At 40.8% G+C, this 25,596-nt stretch overlaps 1 protein-coding gene across 4 annotated transcripts in view; it reads left to right on the top strand.

Annotated features, from left to right (window-relative positions):
* The window catches only part of dmd (dystrophin), a 305,560-nt gene that overhangs the window by 9,425 nt on the left and 270,539 nt on the right, over positions 1-25,596 (top strand). Inside the window, exon 2 of one of the 4 annotated variants that reach the window (XM_085348559.1) lies at positions 15,733-15,881. The exons of the other annotated variants lie outside the window; for them this stretch is intronic. Coding sequence (XP_085204685.1) covers positions 15,869-15,881 — 13 coding nt within the window. The 5' untranslated portion in view covers positions 15,733-15,868. The remainder of the gene's footprint in view (positions 1-15,732; positions 15,882-25,596) is intronic. 4 annotated transcript variants of the gene reach the window in all.

The following is a 25,596-nucleotide window of genomic DNA, read 5'->3' on the forward strand; positions in this document are numbered from 1 at the left end:
CTGCACAAACTGTCAGAAACCGTCTCAGGGACGCTCAACTGCATGCCCGTCGTCCTCATCGGGGTCTTGACCTGACTCCAGCTCGTCGCCGTAACAGACTTGTGTGGGCAAATGCTCACATTCGATGGCGTCTGGCACGTTGGAGAGGTGTGCGCTTCACGGATGAATCATGGTTCACATTGTTCAGGGCAGATGGCAGCTGAGAATGTCCCAGTTCTTGCATGGCCAGCATACTCACCGGACATGTCACCCATTGAGCATGTTCGGGATGTGCTTGACCGGCGTATACGACAGCGTGTACCAGTTCCCACGAATATCCAACAACCTCGCACAGCCATTGAAGTGGAGTGGACCAACATTCCACAGGCCACAATTGACAATCTGATAGACTCCATGCGACGATGTGTTGCACTGCATGAGGCAAATGGTGGTCACACCAGATACTGACCGGTTCTGGGTCCCCAGACCCCCAATAGCGCAAAAAACTGCACATTCCAAGGTGGCCTTTTGTTGTGGGCAGTCTGAGGTACACCTGTGCACTACTCATGATGTCAGATCAGCATCCTGATGTGGCACACCTGTGAGGTGGGATGGATTATCTCAATATGGCAGATGTGCCCACTACCACACATTTGGACTGATTTGTGACCACTGTTTGGGAGGGATGGTTATATTGTGTATCTGGAATGAATTTTAGGTCTCTACGTCCATCCCATGGGGAATGGGAGCAGTAACAAAGGTGTTGCGTTTATATTTTTGTTGAGTGTATATATTAGCTGACTGAGGACGGTTCTCTCTGTATGTGCTCTCGCAGCTCCTCAGATTAGACGTCTGAGACAGCTGAGCTGATTCAGATTCAGATAGACGCTTTTTAATCTAGCTTTCGGTCTCTACTGTTTGCTGTGTATTCTCTCTCATCTTATATTGTGGTGTCTTCATTACTCTCTATTTTCATTTCTATTTTACTATTATGTCCTCCCTTTTTTGCACAGTGGTGTCAGATACAAACCAAACACTTCTAATCCCTCTCAGTTCCTCACATTTCATCTCACATCAGCAATGTTTTTATTTTTAGCTCCTTAAAATTGTGTCACAAGGGAGATGAAAGCAAAGATGAAATGGGAGAGATGGTTTTGAAAATAAACCAGTGAGGGTGAAAAGAGAGTAAGTGAAAGAGGCAAAGGAGAATGGATGAAAGGATGTAGAAAGGAGTGAAAGATGGATGAATGAGTGAAGATTAGAAAAAAGGAAGCGATTAAGCCCAAGATTTGTCAGAAGGGACCACAAGAAGATTTTAGATGAAGAATAAATTCAGGCCTGTTGTGGCAAAGGTTGAAAGACCAGACAGGAAGAGATGAGTCATTTTCCCCCGCAGCTCCTTAAATGGAGGGGCTCAGAGGTCTAGAGATGGTGCGTGAGCTGATGGGAGGGCGATGAAGAATGAGTTTTGTAATCACTGCTAAACATGGGAAACAGTGAAGGACTATGAATGTTATGTGGGTCTCTGAGCTGGTAAGCAGATAGTGTCACTCACTAAACATGTGTTGTGTTAAAAGGATCCTAGAGGCCAAATACTCTGATTTTTCTTTTGCTCTTCACTTTTTAAGTGTGTGAGGTAGCAAAACGTAAGCAGCAAGTGATAGGAAGAAAGCATCAGCAGACTGTTGGAGTTTCTTTTAAGGGTCCTTTATTTTTCTGGCGTCACCTTTCAACATTTGTTTCACAAAACATAAGAGCCTGCCAGTTAAAATCTCATCTGCTTTATACATAATTCTGCCCACAGCTGAAACTCATTAATCTCTACCATTGAGAATAGAGGGTAGACTAAATAACACAGTCTAGACAAAGAAACAGGAATAAAATCATTCTTCCACTTAACAAACTCATTCACCCAACTAAACGAAAAGTCAATCTCTTCACAAAATCCCACTCATGAGGTTATTTTAAAGGAAGTAAACAATTTTACAGACCTTCATTTGGTTACACCCAACTGACATGATCAATGACATAATATCCTATATAAACAGGAAGTACTGGGGCAGCCCTTCCCACATACCTGTTTCACATATAGGACCTGCACAAAGTAACACACAATGGTAAGTATAACCAAACTACATAAAACAAACCAATGATTTGTGACATTAGGCTTTAAGAAGATTTGCACTACTGTAATGAATGTAACCAATGCTACCACAAACACACCCGGGATCGTATGCAGAGCCAAGGTTACATGTGCAGTGTCTACATTAACCCTTTAAAGCCGGTCAGAGCAGCACGCTCTGTTTTGCGTAACTATTTTTAAATCCCGGTAGCTCTGCAACCACATAAGCTAGCGCACTAATTTGTTTTGCATATGAAACCGGAGGAGTTGTACTTACATCTTATGCCATCAGCTTGTCCTCGGTCACAGTTTCCTTCCACATATAGCTTTGCAAAAACTGCATAAAAAGCGCTTGCAGCGACAAAAACATAATATTCCAGAAACACGCTTTGCCGATCCGATCAGCTGTTCGTAACACTTCCTACATCCATCAGCGCGAACTTTCGCATGTCCGCCATGACCTGCCCGAAACCGGAAGTGACGTCATTTTCGCGGAAATGTAGTTTTTTAAGGGTCAGGTTTCCTAAATGGGGAAAATGGTATGTGAGCACAGTTCTCATAGATAGTTAGTTTTAACTATATTTCTAAACACAGGCACCGTCTCTTCATTTCAATATCAAGTACAAATAAAGACATGATCATTTTCAGCATTAAATATTGGCACAATTAGCAGTAAATTCCCTTTTCACAAGAAGAAACTTGTGGCAAAACCAGGCTCAGGGAGAGGCAGCCATCTGCTGTGACCGGTTGGAGGTGAGAGGAAAGAGAACCGAGAAACAAAGGATAAAAGACAACCTATAGGAGAACGAGCCCAGGGTTAATTATTGCTAATGATTTAATACAGTAGTGAATCAACACAGAGTGAAAAGAGGTAACTGAAGAAGAAACACTCAGTGCATCATGGGAAGTCCCCCCAACAGACACTTCCTAATGCAGCATTACAGGATGAGTTCAGTTACCTGATAAAGCCCTGAATATAAGCTTTAACAGAAAGAAGCCTAAAAGTAGAGAGAGAGTATCTCCAGACTGGGAGCTGGCTTCATAGTAGAGGGGCTGGTAGCTGAAGGCTCTACCTCCCATTATACTGAAAACTCTGGGAACCTGCAATCTCACCCTGCAGCCTTAGAGTAAAGTACTGTGTTAAGATAATAAGGTACTAAAAGGTCTTTAAGGATGGGGGTATGATAGTTCAAGATTTTAAATACGAGAAGGACTAATTCTGAATTTAATTGCGAGCAAATAAAGAAAAAGGTAATATCAGGGAAATCTAGTCTGTCATCCTGTCCCAGTTAGTACTCTGACTGATACTGAGGGCTTTTCAGGGAGCTTTGAAAGTGACCACATGGAAATGAAAAATAGTCCAGCCTAGAAGTAATAAACGCATGAACAAGCTTTTCAGTATCACAATTTTTAGCAGTGTGAATGAAGTCCATCCTTCTCATGTGTTTAATGTGCACACTGAAGGACGACTAAAAATGACTCCAAGATTCCTCAGTGTTGCTGGGAGCCAAGGCAATGCTATCTCAAATAAGTGTCTGGTTAGACATAATGAGTAAATAAAGATAGGTATCATCTGCATAGCAAAGTGTTTATTAATATTATTACATAAGGGAATAATTTATAATGTTAAAAAAAGATCTGGTCTCAGCATAGAACCCTGTGGAACTGCAATCTGTTGCCACGAATGTAGCAGAGGCAGAATCCACACATTACCCAAATGTCTGAATAGATGCGTTTTCAGCGGATTTTTAAAGGATTTGAGTAAAATTAAGATTCTAGAAGATTAAGAAAGTCAGAAGCAATGGAGCACGAATCATTAACATGAAGATTAAAGCAGCCGCCTGGAATGTCTCTTTAGGGAAACTCGACTTGCACATAAGGACATGTACAACATTATAATGAAGCTATTTCTAAATCTGCTTTCTACGCTACTGTTCTTCAGTCTGCTGAAGGAGACACTTGTACTTTGTTCTCTGCATCATGCCATATTGTCAAACCTCCAGGTACCTTTACCATAAATCTCTCCATAAACTTCCATTAGTTTGGAATTCAGCTTCTGTTATTATATCCTGACCCAGATGTCTGAATGTATAACACCTTTTCTTAAACTGCTCCACTGGCTTCCAGTTTATGTATCAATTTCAAGTTCCTCATTGTCACTTTTAAAGCCCTTCGTAACCTTGCTCCTCCATCTGATCCATCTTATCTGATCTTCTCCGTACGCACTCACCCTCCAGTCCACTCTGCTCCTCTTCACCTTCGCTTTTACCCGTTCCATCTGCTCATCTGACTGCCATGGGACCTTTGCATGCACTTCCACCAGATCGTTGGACTATAAAGTCTCTTTCTTTTAAATCACGTCTCAAAACCCATCTGTTCGGAATTTATTCTCTTCATTAGTCTATTAGTTTTATAGTTGTTATTTTATTTGTTTACTTTATTTAATTGTGTATATGTTCTTATTTTTGCTGTACTAATATAAGGTGACCTTGAGGGTCTTTAAATGTGCCTATAAATAAAATGTATTATTATTATTATTCTAAATGTTAAATGGACTTATTTTGTTTTAACGCTTTTTGACTTGAGCACTCAGCTTGCCTCATTCACCCATTAATACAAGCACTTTTATTTAAGCCCACAACTCAGGGTTCAGTATGTTTCCAAGGACACTATGGGATGCAGACTGGTGCAGCCAAGTATCGAACCAACAAACTTAACTCTACTTACTGAGCTATAGCCATCCCAAGCAGCATGCCACAACATTGTGAGGCAAAAAAAGAAATTTGTGATACTTGTGCTAAGAATTGGTGAGCGATATCAGTGATATGTCTTGCTTCAGGACTCTCCTCCACCTTCCTGCCTATGCACCCTTAAGTTCTGTTCTGCTTCAATAAAATTCCAGTATAACTGCTAAATAAAAAGAGAGCCACTGTTGTAGCACAGAAAACTCTGACACTAAGCTAGACATAAACTATCTAGCGCATTAATCTACCTTGGTAACACCCGGGGATCCCTTTAAAAAATAATAGAAGAAAAAAGTGAAAGACTAACACACAGATGAAAGAGCAACGAATGAGATAGGGAGAAGAGGGACAGAGCTCTGATTGCAGGTAATTGCTGTTCACATCCAGGGCAGGTCTAATCACTTTGAGGCTGTGTGTGTGTGTGTGTGTGTGTGTGTGTGTGTGTGTGTGTGTGTGTGTGTGTGTGTGTGTGTGTGTGTGTGTGTGTGTGTGTGTGACTATGCTAATTTTTCCCAAGCATCTGGGTACAACCCTAAGCTCAGTGGAGCAGTAGCTTGCTCCTGTTTTAGCCTTGGTTTATAATTAGTTGGTTCAGCACTGGGCCCTTTTTGAACCTCCTCACACAACACAATCTCAACACCTCAGCCATCAAACAAACCAACAGTACATGTCCCTTCATACGTGTTGGGCTCGGGTAAGCACCCCACCCACATCCTCCTTTCAGATTCACCTTTCTTGACACGCGACTGTGACGGCCAGGTGAGGAGGCAGCTGATGGAACTACGCCCAGGCAAAGCTGCAGACCCTGATTCCATCAGTCCTTCGCTGCCTAGCTGTCTGGCATCCTGATGCAAGGTTAATGTGAAGGAAGTCAGGCGCAGGTTAAAGTCCAAAAGATAAGATAAGATAAGATAACTTTTATTAGTCCCACACGTGGGAAATTTGTTTTGTCACGGCAGGAAGTGGACAGTGCAAAAGTTATGAAGCAAAAATTAGAATACAATAAGAATAAATACAGTACACAACTGTACAGAATAGAATAAAATAAAATACTATATACAGTAGAATAAAATATACAATAAGATAAAAATAGTTGTATATAGCATTTGTATTCTGAGTAAAAATATAACGATGCCAGAAAAGTATTGCACTTAGTGTTATTGCACATGTGTGGATGTGTGTGTTTGATCAGTTAAAGTCTTTATTGTGGAGTCTGACAGCCGTGGGGAGGAAAGACCTGTGAAATCTCTCCGTCCCACACCGTGGGTGCCGCAGTCTCCCACTGAAGGAGCTGCTCAGTGCTGTCACAGTCTGCTGCATGGGGTGGGAGATGTTGTCCAACAGGGATGACAGCTTAGCCACCATTCTCCTGTCACTCACCACCTCCACTGGGTCCAGAGGGCATCCTAGAACAGAGCTGGCCCTTCGGATCAAGGGGGGGGACTTTTATCTTTAGCCAAAAAAAACAAACTTGGTTAAATTATACAAAAATCAAAATCTTGGGCCCATAAAAGAGGTCAAAGTATAACAGAACTCTACTCAAAAGTTGGCAACAAACAATACTACTAACTCAAAGACCTTCCTAAATGAGGGGAAATAGTAGCTGATCATCCCACAAAGAGACATAAAGTGGTAGAACACACAACAACCTAAATCAAACCCCCACGATCCCGATTCATGACATGACCCAATTTGCAGGTCTCCATATAGGCTTGCTTTGCCCCTTTTTCATCTCTTAGCTCATCAACCAAGGAAACAAAAAAAAGATTAAATCATGCGCATAACAGCGTAAACTAAAATGTATGCACTTATTTTAGAATACAGTATTATGTGATCGTGTAAGTAAATTAATTCTAAACCAAAACCAACTCTTTATTGTAAATTAAATCCTACATTTAAAGAAAGAAAACTATGTGTAGTGTTTAGTGTTATGTATAAGTCTATTGTAACACTGATATTACCACTGTGTGTGGTTGTAACTGCATCACAGTTAGGTACCAGTGCTGTGGAAGACTGTCATGGTTAGTGACATCAAAGAAAGCCACCCCTTCAGACCAGTTGATGTCTGAAGGTGCTGGAGAGACTGATTCTTACCTGACTTAGCTTACAGGCGAAACATGTTCTCAACCACTTTCAGTTATTTACCAGCTTACAGGGTGAGTTCAGGGTGAAAGTGTACATTAACCCTTCTGTGACAAATTAAACCAAATGTCTCCCACCCCAGACGTGTTCCAGTGAAGTCCTGGAAGATCCTAACTGCACATTGCTGGAAACAGTCTGCCGAATGCTGATTTGTTGACAAATGAGCTGGAACAGGAGAGTTCACTGGAAATAAAGTTACGTTGAAACCAAGCACACCATTGTTTTTCTTGTGACATTACCAATAAGTTTGATGTGTCACATGGCCCAAGCTGGCCGACTCCTAAATGGCCACCATGGTCACCGCCCATCTTGAGGAGTTTGCCCCCTCACATATACTAATGTGCCACAAACAGGACTTTAATATCACCAACCATTCCTATGTTATTACGGAGTATCCATATAAATGGCCCACCCTGTAAAGAACAGTATGTGTGACTGCTGTGTGCAGCACCTCTTCAGATTTGGTTAAAATAATACTACTCTAAGGCAACCTGCCAACATTTGATGCATTCTTAATTTTAAAATTCAGAATCTATTAGCAATCACTATGCAAAAAGAAACTTAATTTCCACTATAATTTAGTAGATACTCTATAAAGCTACATGCTTATTAAACTAATTAAATCACAGAGGAAGATTTCTAGTGGCCTATTCCTTAACTGATAATTCCATTTATCACCCTGAAACAGAGGAGTGAGTTAATATTTTCCACATGGTCCCCCAGAAATGCAGTATGGTGAAAATTAACACAGCGCAGTTCACTTGATTTGAGGCTGTCACATGAAAATTAGACAGGTTAATTGCTTGTTCTCTAGAGGAATCACAGCTGGTGCTTTTGGAGGGAAACGGCTTTTAATAAGTAAAGAAAAGCCACAACTGACTTACCTGTAGGGTTTCTTTTACTCATCGTGTTGGGGGGTGAATGAGGACCCAAATGCAGATTCACAGGGAGGCTAATATTTCCAAACACCTGGGACAACATCTCTGGAAGTGGCCCAATCCTGAGGCCTGTAAAGGATAGGTCAGGGGGTCGACTCGAAGAAGAACCTCGGCTAAGGGATAGATCTGGTGGCCAGCCTGAAGACCAATAGAGGAGATGGTTAAGGGGGTCAGCGTGGAGTACCACAGAGGAAATGGGCCTCTTCTGGGGGCCACCCAGAAGACCAGCAGCAGAGGGGGAGCAGTCCTGCCAAGGAGGTAGTCGGCATCGCCGAAGAAGGGGGCCTGCAGGGGGTGTGGGAGGAGACCCGTGTCAAAGGAGATGGGACATTTCAGGGGGCTAGGCTGACAGCTAGCATTGGTCTAGGAGTCAAGACCCCTGAGGAAGGGGCCAGCAGTGCAGCCCCTTGGTGGGCTGGCCTCGACACTGGCAGAGGAGTCCTTCAGGGGACTGAGTTTAATTCAATTTCAATGTAATTTTATTTATATAGTGCCAAATCACAAAAACAGTTGCCTCAAGGCAAGTTGAAGAGTAATAGGACAGCCTGGACTCGAAGTCTACAGGTCAGGAACTACAAGCAGCTCAGTTTTCACTTGCCCAGGAAGTTAAACTTGAACTAAGACTCAAGCGGTTCTGGATGTTCTCTGCAGGCTCAGGACCCAGTTGTTCAAACTTTAAAATGGCAGATGAAAGAGTTCTGAACATAAATCCAAATACCAAGCCACAAGGAGTACGGAAGTACAAGAAATAAAATCCAAGATTATAGGAAACAATGCAATGAAACAGACAGGTACAACATGACAAAGGACTCAATAAACCAAGGTTTTAAAAACACACAAACACACCGAGGCTAATGAGAAATGAGACTATAATCTAAACAATAAGCAAACTGAGAATCAAACTGAAGATCTTTAATAATAAACAGACCTTGAAAGACCAAAAACACAAAACACTGGGTTAAAGATCCAGGGCCGTGACAAGGATTGTAAAAGTCATGAACAAACCCACCCGATCAGATTATATCACAACGGGTCTGACAAACTTCCATCCATCCATTTTCTGCTGCTTATTCTGGGCTGGGTCGTGGGGGCAGCAGCCTAAGCAGCTGGACGAAAAAGCTATAAAATTCAGTGCACTTAAAACAACAGCAAAAGATTTTAATTTCTTAAATCTTTTCTCTTGCATTTTAGGGAACATCTCTCTCGCACGTGCTCTTCCTCTTATTATAATTACAACAGTTAATTACAACTTCCCAGCTACAGAAGTGAGCGCTGCTCATTAAGCTAATGACTCCACCCTTCATGGGATCACTCTGTGGGAAAGATGCATACATTTATTTTCCACTGGCAGCATAACAATGCAGATACCACAGCAACTGTAGCTGAGATAGATTACTGTAGGCACTCAAATCCTCGAAAACCCATTTGCTTCACCAAAGGCTCCTAGCCAGCTTGAAGACAGGTGGACCTGACACAACTACAGTGATGCACACGTCCCAGGCAAGCCCTGTGGATTCTAGCTGTTTCTGCTCTGTGTTGAATCATTATATCTAACAAACCCTGTTTAAGCTTTTTATGACCTTTATGTGGAATAAAATTCTATGGCACAACATTATTTGAAACGGTGATTGTTATTTGCTCAGAGACCAGTCACAATGTTTTGTTTGGGAACTTGAAGGGTGTATGAAACATTGTTGCTTTAAAGCACAAATTCAGAGTGAAATATGTCTGTGAAGGTTCTCAGTCATCCAGGTCATCGTGAACTGAAGAAGCTTCTCATCCGAGAAGCTTCTTCAGTTCTAAGGTCAAATGGTGGAGAGTCCCAGATATAAACCTAGTGGGAGTTTCCCCCCACAGAGGGACAAAAGGACCCCCTGATGATCCTCTACCTAATCACATGAGCCAAAGCATGAAAGCGGGTGTGGGTCCCAATCAGCCAGGGTTTCGGGTGAGCTCATTGTGAAACCTGGCCCCACCTTATCATGCGATTTCCTGAGGTCAGATGGCCCAGGATGTGAGTGGCCGTTAAGGCGTCTGGGGAGGGATCTCAAAACTGGATTATAGATGTACAGCATACAAAACTCCTAAACACGAACTTAACAATGTGGTGTATGCTGTACAGTGCAGCGAGGAATGCTCAGACCTCTACATCGGAGAGACCAAACAGCCACTTCACAAGCGCATGGCACAACACAGAAGAGCCACCTCCACAGGACAAGACTCAGCAGTCCATCTGCATCTAGAGGTCAAAGGTCACTCTTTCGAGGATGCCAACGTTCACAGTTTGGACAGAGAGGACAGATGGTTTGAAAGAGGAGTGAAAGAAGCATCTATGTCCACTGTGAGCGACCATCTTTGAACAGAGGCGGGGTTTACGACACCAACTCTCTGCCATCTATAATCCAGTTTTGACATCCTTCCCAGACGCCTTAACGCCCACTCACATCCTGGGCCATCTGACCTCAGGAAATCACATGATAGGGCGGGACTAGGTTTCATAATGAGCTCACCCGAAACCCTGGCTGATTGGGACCCACGCCCGCTTTCACGCTTTGGCTCATGTGATTAGGTAGAGGATCATCAGGGGTCCTTTTGTCCCTCTGTGGGGGGAAACTCCGACGGGGTTTAAATCTGGGACTCTCCACCATTTGACCTTAGAACTGAAGAAGCTTCTCAGATGAGAGGTGAAATGTCTTCAAGCAACTTAAAGAAGTCCAGACGCTTCGGCTGCCTCATGGCGGATATAATATTTTTTTAAACGAATTACCCCACAGTATTGCTTAATCAAGAAAACTGGTGATTAAAAGCCATGTTTGGGCACATGGGCGGCTGTATACACACTCACTCATACACACACACACAAATGCTTGGATATTTACATATGCACATATTCCTTTACATGCATTCAGTGGAGCTCTCCTTAATAGTCCAGCTCTCAAGTCCCCAACTGCGATAAGTGAATTTTAATTAAGAGAATATTGAGAGTTGTAATAAATTATTTTAATAACCAGCAAATGACTTTGCTTTTCTGCAGAGACTGGTTTCACTAGTGGATCAAGAGCTAGTGTGTACAGTGGCTGTCAATGCCAAATTACACAAATCACTTCATTTCTGCTGTTAGTCACTCATCTGTGGTCATTTATGGACTGGCCTTTTTATTAAATGTTATTTTTAACTGTTGTTTAGTACATAAGTGAATATAATTAAGTATTTATCCAATGCATGCATTTGTCTGTGTGTGTGTGTGTGTGTGTGTGTGTGTGTGTGTGTGTGTGTGTGTGTGTGTGTGTGTGTGTGTGTGTGTGTGTGTGTGTGTGTGCCAGCTTAACTAAGCAGCAGATTGCAGAGATTTGCAGCCAGCTGGTCCGGCTGTGTTCCTATCCGTTTCCCCTGCCAACACAGAGACACAAACACACACATGCAATTTCACACAACAGGAAGTCATCGTCAAACCAATCACAAACCTCAACCACAACCAAGATCCCTGCCCTTCCCTGCAGGGATCTTGGTTGCTGACTAATGGCTATGGCTAATGATGCTCGTGATCACTGTAAATAAAGACATATGTTTCGTGGCTGAGAACACGCCTACTCAAAGCTTTCTGTCATTAAGGCAGGCTCATTCACATGCTGGGGATGATGCACTGTGTTGTAGTATTTTTGTTTTGTACTTTCAGGTTTGGCAAGAGTGAATTTAGTAAAGCAGCCACACTCAGAATGAAATCATGATCCTCCTATTTGTTCTGGGGGATCATTTGAACACAGTCAGGGGGGCAAGTAAAGCACAACTACACACACAAAGAAATGTTTTAACTCAACTCTTAGCTATTAGCTGCAATATTGCAACTACATACAATTATACTTGTTTCTATATTTTCTTGACAGGATTAGGATTTTGGATATTTAGTGCCTGGGTGAATTCTGGGCTCTTTGTTATGGTCCTTGAGCTACTGCAGCACAATTGTTGCTTATGTGCCACATTATAGTGTAAAGGCTGCTGCTATTGGGGAATTCCCTTGCTTGAGGGCCTGTGCCTGGCCTACAACAGTGGTTAGGTGAGCTGTACATGTCAAAGTAACATTCAATAAAGACGTGTGCTTTTTCTAAAGAAGCTTGACCACAACTCCATCTTATAGGAGTAATGTTGTACAAGCCACAGTAGTACCAATGTTGTTGTAAATACACAGAAACTTTCTATCTTTACTGAACAGAGGAAATTTATAGCACTCAAAGTGCCTTAACATTAGAGAACAGTAGTAGCATATCAGCTGCTTATTATAAACTGTCCTTGTTTAAGAGTAAAAGATGGGAGGCATTGTATTTTTGCGCATTAATTCTTTTGCTTCAGTTATTGTTTCTGTGGTATTCGTATCCTATTTTTACACCTTTTAAATTGTTAAGCTTTTGTTTTTTTTATACACGGGTACCAATGCCACTTTGAAAACAGAGGAAAAATTGACATTCCAACTGTATTTGAGTTAATATGTTAATTTTTAATACTTTATTTTAAATGTGCTTGACCACAGCACATAAGGTTGAATTCTACTAGAACCAAATGTTTCTGATTTAGGGCAGAAAATGTGTTTTCATGTGGACATGAATTATGAATGAGAGTCATGCACATTTGCCAATAAAACAATCAGTGACAATACTCTTGGCAACAAACTTTATGATGGAAAAGGCTAGTTTAATAGAGGAATAGATACATAACTCAAGCTGCTTGATTCTGTTCATCTGGACGTAGCGTTTTCAGTGGGAGAAACGTTTCGTCACTCATCCAGGTGACTTCTTCAGTCTCAGCTGACTGCAGGTTTCCCAAATCTTATAAACAGTACATTTGCACGATGACTGAAACCAGCACCAGTGAATGAACAATGGGCTGGGAGGTCAAAATGTTACATCCAGATGAACATAGTCAACCTTTTGGGATTTACTTACCTGGATGATTGAGCATGCATCAAGACAACGGGAGAGAGAGCTCCAGAAGAGGGTCTTGGGATAGGTGGTGAGACACCTTTGTTGTATGCAAATACAGGACAGGTCACTACACCAATCTTCAATCTGCTGTTCATGTCAAATTCTTTATTTTCCCAAAAGGGAAATTAGTTTAGCAGCCGGATAAAGGTAAACAAAAAAGTAAACAAAACAATAATATAAAACGACAATAATAGTAATAGAAAATCCCCAGACGGTTATATGCTATTTAGGAGACAGGATGCAGTAGGGATAAAAGATACCTGGAGTCTTTTGGTCTTCCTCACAGGTACTCTAAAACGACGGCAACTAAAGGCAACAGCTCAAACTCACTGTGAAGTGGATGGTTCAAACAATTAACAATAGAATGAACCTTTATAAGCACATTTTTATTGTAAATAGCCAAAAGTCCTTCTTGCCAGCGCCCTGAAATTTTGTTAGCAGTTTTTACCAGAAGACCGAATCGATTCTTATTCTTCACCGTCAGGTTACCAAACCAGGCAGCGATACAAAAAGACATCACAGATTCGATAAAACGTCTATAAAACAAAGACAACATCTCGGATGAGACATTAAAAGATCTCATTTTCCTTAAAAAGAACAGTCTTTGTTGAACTTTTTTAGTAGTGGCCAGCATGAGATTCTTTATGGTCAAGCACACCTAGATATTTATAACTCTCAACGATCCCAATATCAGCAGTTTTAATGATTGATTGATAATACTTTATTCATCCTGAGGGAAATTGGGTTAAGGTTAATGATAGTGGGTGATGAGCTATAAGAGGACTTCCTAAAATCAATAATCATGTCTTTAGTTTTTGACACATTTAGTGACAGGAAGGACTCATCACACCAATCCACAAAATCATCTACAACCTGTCCACGGCCTGACTCGCCCCCACAAGAAGACTGACGATCACTGTGTCATCACCAAACTTCAGGATGTGTCTGTTCGTGAAATTGCTGCAACACTCATTTGTGTACAGAATGAACAGAAGGGGAGAGAGGCAGCACACTGGGGTGATCCAGTAGAGGAGGAGAGCACGTCAGAAAACACATGATTCACCCTCACACATTGTGACCCATTAGTCAGAAAGTCTGTCACCCAGCCGACCAGACCAATGTCAAGCTTGAAATGATTGTAAAGCCTGTCAGCAAGTAAGAGGGTTGAATTGTATTGAATGCCGATGAAAAGTCAGCAAATAATAATCTTGCGTGGGTGTGGGGGGCCTCAAGATGCTTATACAAGAGATGCAGGAGTGTGACAGCAGCATCCTCCACACCTCTCCCTGCTCTACAGGCGAACTGGAAGGGGTCAAGATGGTGTTCAACATGCATTAAAATCTCCTTCTTAATTATCTTCTCAAATGACTTCATCACTAAAGAAGTCAGAGCCACAGGCCTAAAATCATTAGCAACTGGAACAATGATAGCATGTTTCCAAATCTTAGGTACCGTCTGTAGCTCTAAAGAAAGTGAGAAAATATGGTGAAAATCCCACTCAGCTGATCAGCACAAGTTCTCAGTACCTGTCCACAGATGTTGTCAGGTCCAGGACTCTTACTCTTAGTGTGTCTAAAGAGATTAGCCCCCTCTCATCAATACAAAATGATGGGGGAGTGATGGTCTTCTCCCTCAGTTTGCTGGTCTGCCTAGAATAGTCAAGATCTTCAAAACGCAGGTAAAAACTGTTAAGACTGTCTGCCAGATGTTTGTCAGAGGTAAACCCTTCTAAGGTAATATTACTTTTACCTTTCGTTTGTAGCCCTGCCATTGTTTTCATACCAAGCCAAGCTCTTTGGAGGTTGTTACTGCTGAGTTCTGCCTCAATCCATAGCTGATCACCACATGCACTATTTTGTGAAGAAGTTGTTTGTCAGACTCCAGGAGGTATGGGGGCAGTCAGTTACCAGATATTATTTAGAGACAGCGACATACAACTGATTTGGCAAATAGCCATTCAGTAATAAAGTATGGATGTAGCTTGTTAGACTCCAGCCCAATTCCCCAGCTGACCAAACAGGAAGCTGGAAGGATGTTTGAGTGAGACCCAGGAGTCAGCTAAGATGACACAATGCATCGGGCTTACCACTCTTGGCATTCTTGTTCTCTTTTTTCCTCTTGCTTTGTTTACTTTATCCCTCTGTCTCTCTTGATGTTGCTTTCTGTTTTTAAATTGAAAACAAAAAGTGTTATGATCAGGAAAATTGACAATTGCTGTCTTCTTTTTTTTTTAGCATTTGAATCAATCTTGTAAATGTTTGTTATCGATAGATAGATAGATAGATAGATAGATAGATAGATAGATGGATAGATAGATGGATGTATAATAATTTGTCATTACAGTAAGTGCTTGTTGGAGGGATTAACATGTCTGATAAAGTAGATACGGGGCGATCGTGGCTCAAGAGTTGGGAGTTCGCCTTGTAATCGGAAGGTTGCCCGGTTCGAGCCCCGGCTTGGACAGTCTCGGTCGTTGTGTCCTTGGGCAAGACACTTCACCCGTTGCCTACTGGTGGTGGTCAGAGGGCCCGGTGGCGCCAGTGTCCGGCAGTCTCGCCTCTGTCAGTGCGCCCCCGGGTGGCTGTGGCTACAATGTAGCTTGCCATCACCAGTGTGTGAATGTGTGTGTGAATGGGTGGATGACTGGATATGTAAAGCGCTTTGGGGTCCTTAGGGACGAGTAAAGCGCTATACAAATACAGGCCATTTACCATTTACCATAAGTCCTAAACCTCAGTAACAATGTGATGCTGAAATGTCTTTTCAGATTTTATAACTCTATAGTAGTGAACGCTTTTCTAAGAATGTGAAACTGTTTCCATGTTAAACAGATAAAAAGACAGGAGGCTGAACTAGATGTGGCAGAGCTGAGGATGTTAAGATTGTCCCTGGGAGTACTCAGGAGTCTGGGGGACAGCTTGGACTGAGCGGTTAGCGAGGCAAAATACTGGACAAAACGTGTTGAATATGGAGTTGCCAGGTAGGAGGAAAAAGACAAAGACCACAAAGTTTAGCCCCACTTGTCAGAAATTTATACCACTGAAGAGGAACTGGAACAGGTCCTCCCTCCACAGTGTTGTGAATATTTTTTGGGGAGAGCACTGAAGACCTTTGATTCCTTCACAGGATGAGTTGGTGTGCTGCAAAAGTGACTCAAATGATTTATAACCTCCCAAACGGTTGACATATATTATTCAGTTTTTCAGAATCAGAATCAGAATGGGTTTATTGCCAGATGTTGAGGTTTACAACATTAGGAAATTGCTGCGGTGCTTCAGTGCAGACAATAAGAATTAAAGTGCTATGTAGAAAGAAAGATATGTGCATGAGATATACATGAGATATATACATGAGAATAAGAATTATGAGTGCTGCGTAGAAAGATATATACATGAGTATATACATACAGTATATATATACATGAGTTCATTAATTCATTAATGAACAGATCATTGTATAGTAGCCCAAGACTACTGATTATTTTATAATGACAGATGCACTGTGGTCCAGGAGGGGCTCCAAATTGTTTTCCTCTGGTGTTGATCAAGAGGTGAATTCACCCTAATAAAACTTCAGCCTGTAACATAACTTCAGAAATGTTAAGTCATATATATATATATATATATATATATATATATATATATATATATATATATATATATATATATATATATATATATATATATATATATATATATATATATATATATATATATATATATATATATATTTGTGAAACTTAATGAACCAAACTAAATACTAACACTGAAGGGTGGCTGGTGGGGCCACCACAGGGATGTATGACTATCAAAAGAATCCAGGTGGGGTTTATTATTGCAAAAATAAACAGAAGGCTTGGTTATGATTAGTTATTAAGAATATAGACCGGTGCTTTATTCCTGATCCAGCCATGTGCTGACTGGACTGGTGTATCACAGTACACATGGATAGCATCCCAAGCATACCTTGACAGTAACCCAAGACCTTCATAAAGCAAAAAAAACTGAATCTACTAAACAGCTCAGATCAGTCACCTGGCCTCAGTTCAACTGAACATAATTTTTCACTTGCTGAAAACGAAATGACAAACAAAACAATCAGAAAGTAAAGCAAGTGCATCAAAGGCCTGGCAAAGCACCTCAAAGGAGGAAAATCAGCATTTAATGACAAATGCAAATCTGTTGTGGTCACTGGCTGCCAATGGTCAAGGGCTATTTATGTTCGTAAACACGGAGGCACTGTGTAATGAGCAGCTGTAATTTTTGAAAGGTTAATGCAATATATTTGTTGAAGCCTTGAATTAAAGCTGAAAGTGTGCACTTTAAACACATCATTGATTCATTAATTTCAGACCCATTGTGTGTGTGTAATGCAGAGGCTGCATTGTAGTTAATTGCTGGCTGTAATTTGAAAATCTCTACAATAAAACGTGACATTTTTCCTGTTGTTTTCATGTTGAATTATGCAGATTTTTGCACTTTAAAAGCATTAAAGTAGTGTTTTGTCCTGTTTGTATGTCAAACTGGTTCACTTTGATGGGACATGATATGTGATATCAGTCAGAAAATGCATTATAGAAGGAGGAAAGATGATGACTTTTAAACATTCACATATGGAGTGCTCAGCAGGTAGAGCAGGTCACTGAATGGAAGGTTGGTGGTTCGATCCCCAGGTACTCCAGTCTCCATTTAAAATAAGATAGTAACACCAAGTTGCTCTGTGATGAATGTGTGTGAATAGTAGATACAAATCACTTAAAAACATAGAAGTGGGTGAATAAAGCAGAAGAAAAGTGCTATGTAAGAATTAGTGCATTTATCATAGCCGAATAGAAAGCAACAAATCTGACTTCAGAGATTCTTTTCACAGCTGTGAGTGGACATACCAAGAAAGCCGATTTTAATGGACGGAGCAAAAAATTTAAAGCAAGTTTTTCTTGTTTTACTGACATAGATCTCAGTCTGTTCCAGCAGCTGCTCTAATTCATTTTGACTTATTTAATTGTGCATTTATTTACTCAGACAGTCATGGGAAGTGAAGAAAATCATCCATGAAAAGAATTTCAGGCTAAATTTTAAAAAATGATTCGATCCCATCTTGTTCAGTTCTTAGAAAGCCAACAGTAATCCCATATATCTGATATAGAAAACACTTTACTGAATAATGAACTGTAAACATTAAAGCCAGAGACTAACTCACAAACAACCCCAAATAAAAACCTTTGGTGTATCTTTCCTTGAAAGTTCAAAGGTTTTCAAATTGTGCTTTTCTTCCTCTTGCTCTGTCTAGGATGTGTTCATTGTACCCTCAGCCCTTTAGCCAATTACTCATGCAGCAGATGACCCACAAAATGAGCTAATATTCTATTCATGGGAAGAAAAATACACTTTTCAGGGCTGTGCAGAGATCAGGTCACCCAATTGCATAACCTAACACTGTGTCAGTTGCACCTCATTTCAAGTTTCATCCCATTTAGAGCTCCCAATATCAAAATCCATCATGCGGAATTTTCCTCTCCCTGATGTTTCAGAATGCAGAGAGCTGCCGGGCCGGTCACAGAAAGAGTCAAAGTCAAAGTCACAGAGACCTGTGAACACATGAATCAGGAGTCTAGGGAGCAGAGGGTCAGCCTGTGAAAGAACAAACAAACACCTTGCATTTGACTACTTAATTTTGAGATTTTGAAATAGTTTGAAGACATGTACGCACCCATCCTCACAGAATGTGAAGAAGAAATCAAAACTAACTGTGGCTGATTATTAGAGCTGTTAGCTGTCAAAATACAAACAGGGTAATGCAAGCCTCTGTCCTTTTAAGCAAAACCTTAACACCATCCATCACGACAGTAAGCTGCCTACCAACCAGTTGACCATTCAGCTAACAAACCCTCGGGTGCGCACAAAATGCCAGTGGAAGAGGTGAATAAAGTGGTCATTTCTCATATTTTTTGTCTAACATCTGCTGACTGAGAAACAGGAAACCTTGGGAATACACAACTTTTACATGGCATTTAGCCAGGTGGCGCAGATTTACATGTTACATACAGTACGCATGCTCATGGAATGTTGTCTGCAGGTGAAATTTACTCACCTTCACCTCATTACATCATTATGTGGTACAACTTGGTGAAGTTTCCTAGCCTCATTCTCCTAGGAAAAACTACCTTCCGACGAGCAGAGAGAGAGAGAGGCAGGCAGAAAGAGACTCCGTTATATACCGGACCACGCCAGACGGTGAGAGAGGAGGAGTCTCGGCCACTGTTAGTGACACGGGGAAGCTGTCAAGGAACGGGTAAATCACCGGGACTGTCGCTGATCGACAGGATACACTAGCGCGCACTTCTTCACTGTAGTCCTCCTGCAAAGCTTAACAGCACAGAAAATAATAATACTACTAATAAAAAGACGCAGATGCTGGCACACCTACGTCAGAGGTGATTACACGGGTACCTGGATAATAACAGGCTCGGTTAAGCGGTTTGGGAAATTTGAAGAGGACCTCCGCCTTTCACCTGTGCTGAGCTACATAGCGGCTCATACCCGGTTGCCTCAGCGGGATTAACAGCTGCTAAGATGACGACGGGCTAAAATGTGTCGTTCTCAGGTAAGATGCTCCGCGGGGATGGGTGAGGCAGGTTGGAAATTCTCACTTAAAGGTGTGTCGTCCTACCGTTTAGGTGCAACGTGTTTTATTTGAAGAAGTCCAGCAGACGTGCCTGTCAACTGAGCACTGGGTGCACGCTAGGTACTGTGCACGCTTCTTGATGAAAGATTGGTATTCCGCAGAGTTTGATGGGTTTTTTGCTGCTCGCTGTCTTCATGCTGTTGAGTAGTAAACTCTATGTAACAACAGGCGGTGGTATCCGAGAGATACGACATTCCTCAGCATGATGTGTCTGCGTATCTGCGCATGCATGCCTTGTGTTTGCTGGGGATTATTGTTAAGTGGTCTGTTAATACTATAATACGACATACATGTGTTGTGGTTGGGTTTGTCGGGAGCACAGATTCATAATATGTAATTTAATTAAATGTGGATGGGGTGCAAACTGGAAACCCTTAGCAACGGAGGACATCTAGACTCAACTGTGCGTGCGTGCGCATGTGTGTGTGTCTTGTCTCGCCTATAGTATCGTCCACCTCCACTTCCCTGGGTTAATCTCCTGTTTGATTAGGCTTTATGTGAGGTAATTCAGCTGACTTCGAGACTGCTTTTCTTTACAAATAACGATTGAAATGGATTTGATTCTTCACCAAAGGAGCACATTTGAAATTATACTGGGCAGAATTATTATTTGTATTTACTGGAGCTAAATCGATTTCTAAATCTCTGAGCAGCCAGTTTAATACTGTAGGGACTCATGATATATGAGGGATATTTGGTATTTCAGAGGTGCAGGCATATTATAGGGATATCATATTTAAGTACATGTTAAGGCAGGCTTAAATATACACGAGTAACATATATCCATGACACATACTGAGATATAGTAGAGAGGGTTAAAACTGTGGACTGTATTTAAAAGATGGAGAGAGCCATTTAGATCTCAACCACTGGTTAGTGAAGTTGTAAAGCCCCAGGCTGAGCATTTTTCATTGCTGCCGTCTCAACAAGAAATATATTCTTGTATTGCTGGTGTAAAGTTTCTAAGACTAGGGTTGTAAGATTGGGTCAATTTAAAAATGGCAAGACTCATTGATAAATTTATTACAATGCAAGATCAGCATCCCACAAAAAATGATTTGTCGTTACAGCACACTTTTACGTTTTACTGTTAGACCAGAATGCCCTTTTGTCAGGAGGTTAGGTTTAGGGCTAGGGTGCCAACACATTAAACTGTAATCACTACTGTTAAATTCCTCTTTCAAGCTGTTCCTTTTAACTATGGCTGTTCCACACTATTGGCAGCTCTAATAACTTATCCATATGAACTCGAACCAAGTTATTTTTTTGGTTAACTTAACCAAAATGTGCACACTGGTTGTAGAGCTGCTATTGGTAAAATAGCAGTTCTACAACCAGTATGTACATACAGTTTGTGTCAGAGGATAATATAAGCTAGAACAATTTATATGGTCTCACATAAGGTCTGAATTTCTAAAAGTGTTTTTAAGAAAACGTGACTATGATAACATCCAGGAGCAGTGTTTGGTAATGGATCCATCATCTTGTGATAAAAGGAAAGAGAGATCATCATATCATACTCTCCTTTCATTCTCAAGTCATAGAAAAATGTATAAAAATAGATCAGGATTAGCAAAAGATTAGCAACATATTTTAAACACACACTATGTGTAATAACAAGAGTAGTTGTAAATTTATTCAAGGTGATGGTAATGGTAAATAATTCTTCTATAGCATGTTTTCCTCAGGAAGTAGAGCAGGTCATCTACTCATTGGAAAGTTGGTGGTTCAATCCCTGAATGCTCCAGTCTGCATGCCAAAAATCCCTGGCAAAGGTACTAACAGCAAGCTGCTTTCTGATGCATCCACAGGAATGTGAAAAAGTGATAGAAATCACTTAAGCATAGAAAAAAAGTGCCTGTGTGAATGGATGAATGAGAAAAGTTATATATTTGTATACTGAGTGCACAGGTAGAGCAGAAGACCATTATTAGGAACAAGTCCGTTTACAAATAGGCTCCAGCCCTCTGTGACTCTGAATTGGATCAGCTAAAAAAAAAATGGATGATTGGATATAATGAAGTACTTTCCTCATCACTCTCATCACTCACAGGAATAAAAACACATTCAATAAAAATGTGTCTTTATTCTTATGAGAGGTCTTAACTTGGGTTGTTTGCAAGACATTGTATGAGAGCATATTCTTCGTGTGTGGACGCAGTAGTTGACGTTTCAGTAAACTGGAAGTTATCCTGCACCTGTGTCATTGCATAAATGTGGCATTTCTGCTCAGTTTTTATACCGTGGATAGAACTGAATTTAAACACTTTGCCTGACCTCTCTGTTCGTGCTCGTGTGTTAGTCTGTATTACCCCGGTTTTGTGATGTTGTATATAAAGACTCTGTTTGAAGACTGCTTCTTAAAGAGTACTGTAGTTTTCGGGTCATAAGCCGCTACTTTTCCCCCACACTGTGAACACTGCGGCTTATACTGACGTGCGGCTAATGCATATTTTTTTTCATGCGGCCAAAAACATTTTGCCTGGTAACAGTAGACCAATAAAATTGATAAGTAGTATATATATTTTTACCGGTTGTTAAGAGACGTTGTAATGTTGTTTGTGCACTTTTCCCTAAAAAGAACCATAAGCAACGTAATTTGTGTGTTACTGATACGTACGTATACTTAAAGGTAGCCGTGTTACAGGCGCTGTTTGAGCAAAAGAAGCATTTGCAGTATGTATTTTTGTATGTTACCATAACGTTTATGTTACCAATTGTTATGTTACCTTAGGGATTAAATTAAACGTTAAAAATCCTCACGCGTAATATTTCTGTGCACATATCTCATATTACAAGTGAAACGCATACGGCTTAAAATCCGGTGTGGCGTGTACAAGTGCAAAATTGATTTTCTTTCTAAAATCAGAGCATGCAGCTTTTAATCAGGTGCACTCTGTAGTCCGGGACTTATGGTAATTGTAAACATAAGGGTAAGGCTCCATTAAGAGCAAGTCACAGTTATGACTCTGAGTGTATTACCACACTGTAAGAGTTAAAGGGTTTTTAGTATTTTTCTCTTAGTCTGGTTTATACTCCAGTCCCAACAAGGAAGAAATAAATTCTCATGGTGAAAGTATCGAGAATGATAATAAGGTGCCATGTATGAATGGATTACACAAGTCACTTGCAGCCATGCTAAACTTATTGCAAATAGTGTACAATTGGGGTGACAATTATTTAGTTCCCTGCTGAATCAGTTTCATTTTAATGGAAAGGGATAAATATCAACCAAAATCCATTATATAAAAGTTATGAATTGATTTGCATGTCACTAAGTGAAATAAGTATTTGACTCCGACAACTCACAGATTGGCTGTGTGCCTGTGTGGCGCATACATTACAATCAGTCAATCATTAATCAATTACTCCCCATCTAAACCTGTTATGTGTGTAAAGCACACCTGTCCACAGAATCAGCTTCCTCCATTCCAGCCTTTCACCACCATCATGGGCAAGACCAAATAGCTTTCAAAAGCATTATGGACAAGATTGTAGACCAGTGATCTTGCTGAGAATGTGCCAATTGTTGGTGCGTTATTCAGAAATGCAAGAAATATAAAATTACCAGCAAGCGCCCTCGGTCTGGACATCCATGCAAGAGTTTGCCTCGTGAGATGAGAATGAAGAAAGGTCAAACACAAATTATCAACTTTTCGTAACATTATTTTGCTTTATCCATTACAAAGCCAGTTCTGATGCTTAGGATCATTGTGCTGTTGGAGCACCCAATTATGACCCAATTTCAATTGTCTAGCTGTTGATTTGAGGTGAATTTCAAGAATTTGGAAGTATTCTTCCTTGTTCATTGTTTCATTTACTTTGTGCAGTGTACCTGTAGCAGCCCCTAGAATGACAGAAGAGTCTAATGGGTGCAGCCATTTATTTTCTGTGTTAGCATAGATAGGCTGTTCTCTGGACATCGTTTGTGCAAACTACAAAATAAAAATAAATCGCAACTCACACAATTCCTTTGAATTATGTTCTTGCAATTAGTCCAAATAAATCCGGTCAAATTCAAAGAAAATTACTCGCGTATCTCAAGATACGAGATGTGCAGCACCTGAAACTACGGATACTGGATGCCTGTGCTGGCATTTCTCCTGCGGTGTTGCTATCAGTGTGTGAAGAGTGGGAGAAGAGGGTTGCATTGACAATCCAACACAATGGGCAGCACATTGAACACATTTTATAAGTGGTCAGAAACTTGTAAATAACTCGTGAAAGAATAAAGTTACGTTGAAACCAAGCACACCATTGTTTTTCTTGTGACATTAACAATAAGTTTGATGTGTCACATGACCCTCTTCCTATTGAAAAAACAAAAGTTGTATCCAAGATGGCCGACTTCTAAATGGCCACCATGGTCACCGCCCATCTTGAGGAGTTTGCCCCCTCACATATACTAATGTGCCACAAACAGGACTTTAATATCACCAACCATTCCCATGTTATTACGCTGTATCCATATAAATGGCCCACCCTGTAGAGCATTCAGCATTATTGATGCTGCTGAACAAAATAAGGACTACCATTGCAATCTGTGTCCACGATATTCACTTGTCACATGCCATGTGGCAACTGAAATATTTTCAGAGCTCAGATGTGAAAGGCTTCCTGTCCACACATAGCGTTTATGGTCCTTGACACCCATTGTCCCAGCCCTGTCCTCTTACACACACTTACACTCACACACAGATAACTCCTAAGCTGTTAATGGCTCTATTTTTTTCCATCGCCCTGCTTGGCTGGCTGGACCTCCATCCATCTGCTTTGTGTTGCACTATTCAGAAAGCTGGTTAATCCCCCAGCAACTAGAAACAAGAGGAGGAATCCAACCATCAGCTCTTAACGTTTCTCCCTCTCCCCTTAATACTCCTTTCTAGGGATGGGCAATTAATTGAAAGTTAACAATAACCAATATTCACCTCTAATCTTACCAATGTCAGCTATTTTGTTTTTAATTTGTTTGTCGCTTGGTTTTGTTTTTCCATAGGGTGAGATGCAGCTGGATAGGTCACCAGTCTGCTGCAGGCTAACACAGACAATCATTCACACCCTCTACAATTTAGAGTCACCAGTTAACCAAACCCCGGCTTCTGCGTGTCTCTTTAATGGGGCTTGTGCAGTATTTGTTATTGTATATGTGTCTTTCCTACTGAATGCAAGGGGGCCTAAAAGGGCCGACGGCACTAGGTACCTATGCTGCAGAGCTTTGATAAGTGAAGAAAAAGGGCAGAACAAAGTGTTGAAGATACTAGCAACACTTTGGACACAACTGAGGCCATAATCATATGTGAGAGAGACACTGAGGCTGTGCGCTACAGATAGTGCCATTAAGTTATTAACTGTTTGCTCTAATGTCCAAGCAGAAGTCCGAGGCCCAAAGGCTCATACGAGCTGTTGATTCATAAATAGAAGTTTTGAAGCCTGAAGAAGAATTCAAATGTATTTAGTATCTTGGAAGAACATTTTAGCTTCTAGGCATCAGTTGTTGTCCTAGGAAACAGACCTTTTAAAAATTGTCTTTTACCAAAAATGTTTTTGTTTATTTATAATATTTAAAAAGCACGAGTTAAATTCTGCAATCTCCTTCTCTCTCTTTCTTTTTTGAAAAATAGTATGCTTGATCTTTAAAAACCCAAGTGGCGTGTAAGAAAATGGTTAATTTTTTGCACTTTTCTTGGCGGATGAGTTTCCTGAAATACTGTCAAATTACTCTGCCACGAGGAAGCTCATTTACTGCCTAATGAAAACACCTCATGCATTTCTGATTAACGTATTGGTGTCTGACTTCTCGCATTCATCCTCTTCTGGATTATGGAAACAAGTGAATAGTTTGCTTTTTCTTTCCCTCTTTTGTTTGGATTTGTTCTAAAATAAGGTGACAGTGAGATACTGATTGGCTCCATTTGGAAGCTGCATCCTTCCTGCTTGATGAGAAGTTGTCAAGTTAAAGCCAAAAAAAAAAAAATCTCCAGTTTCTTGAATCAGCCTCCTTGTTCTCAACA

This window comes from Diplotaxodon limnothrissa, linkage group LG23, assembly GCF_057381915.1.
Source record: "Diplotaxodon limnothrissa isolate DT_005_m linkage group LG23, D_limnothrissa_male_GT1.1, whole genome shotgun sequence".
Classification (NCBI taxonomy): Eukaryota; Metazoa; Chordata; class Actinopteri; order Cichliformes; family Cichlidae; genus Diplotaxodon; species Diplotaxodon limnothrissa.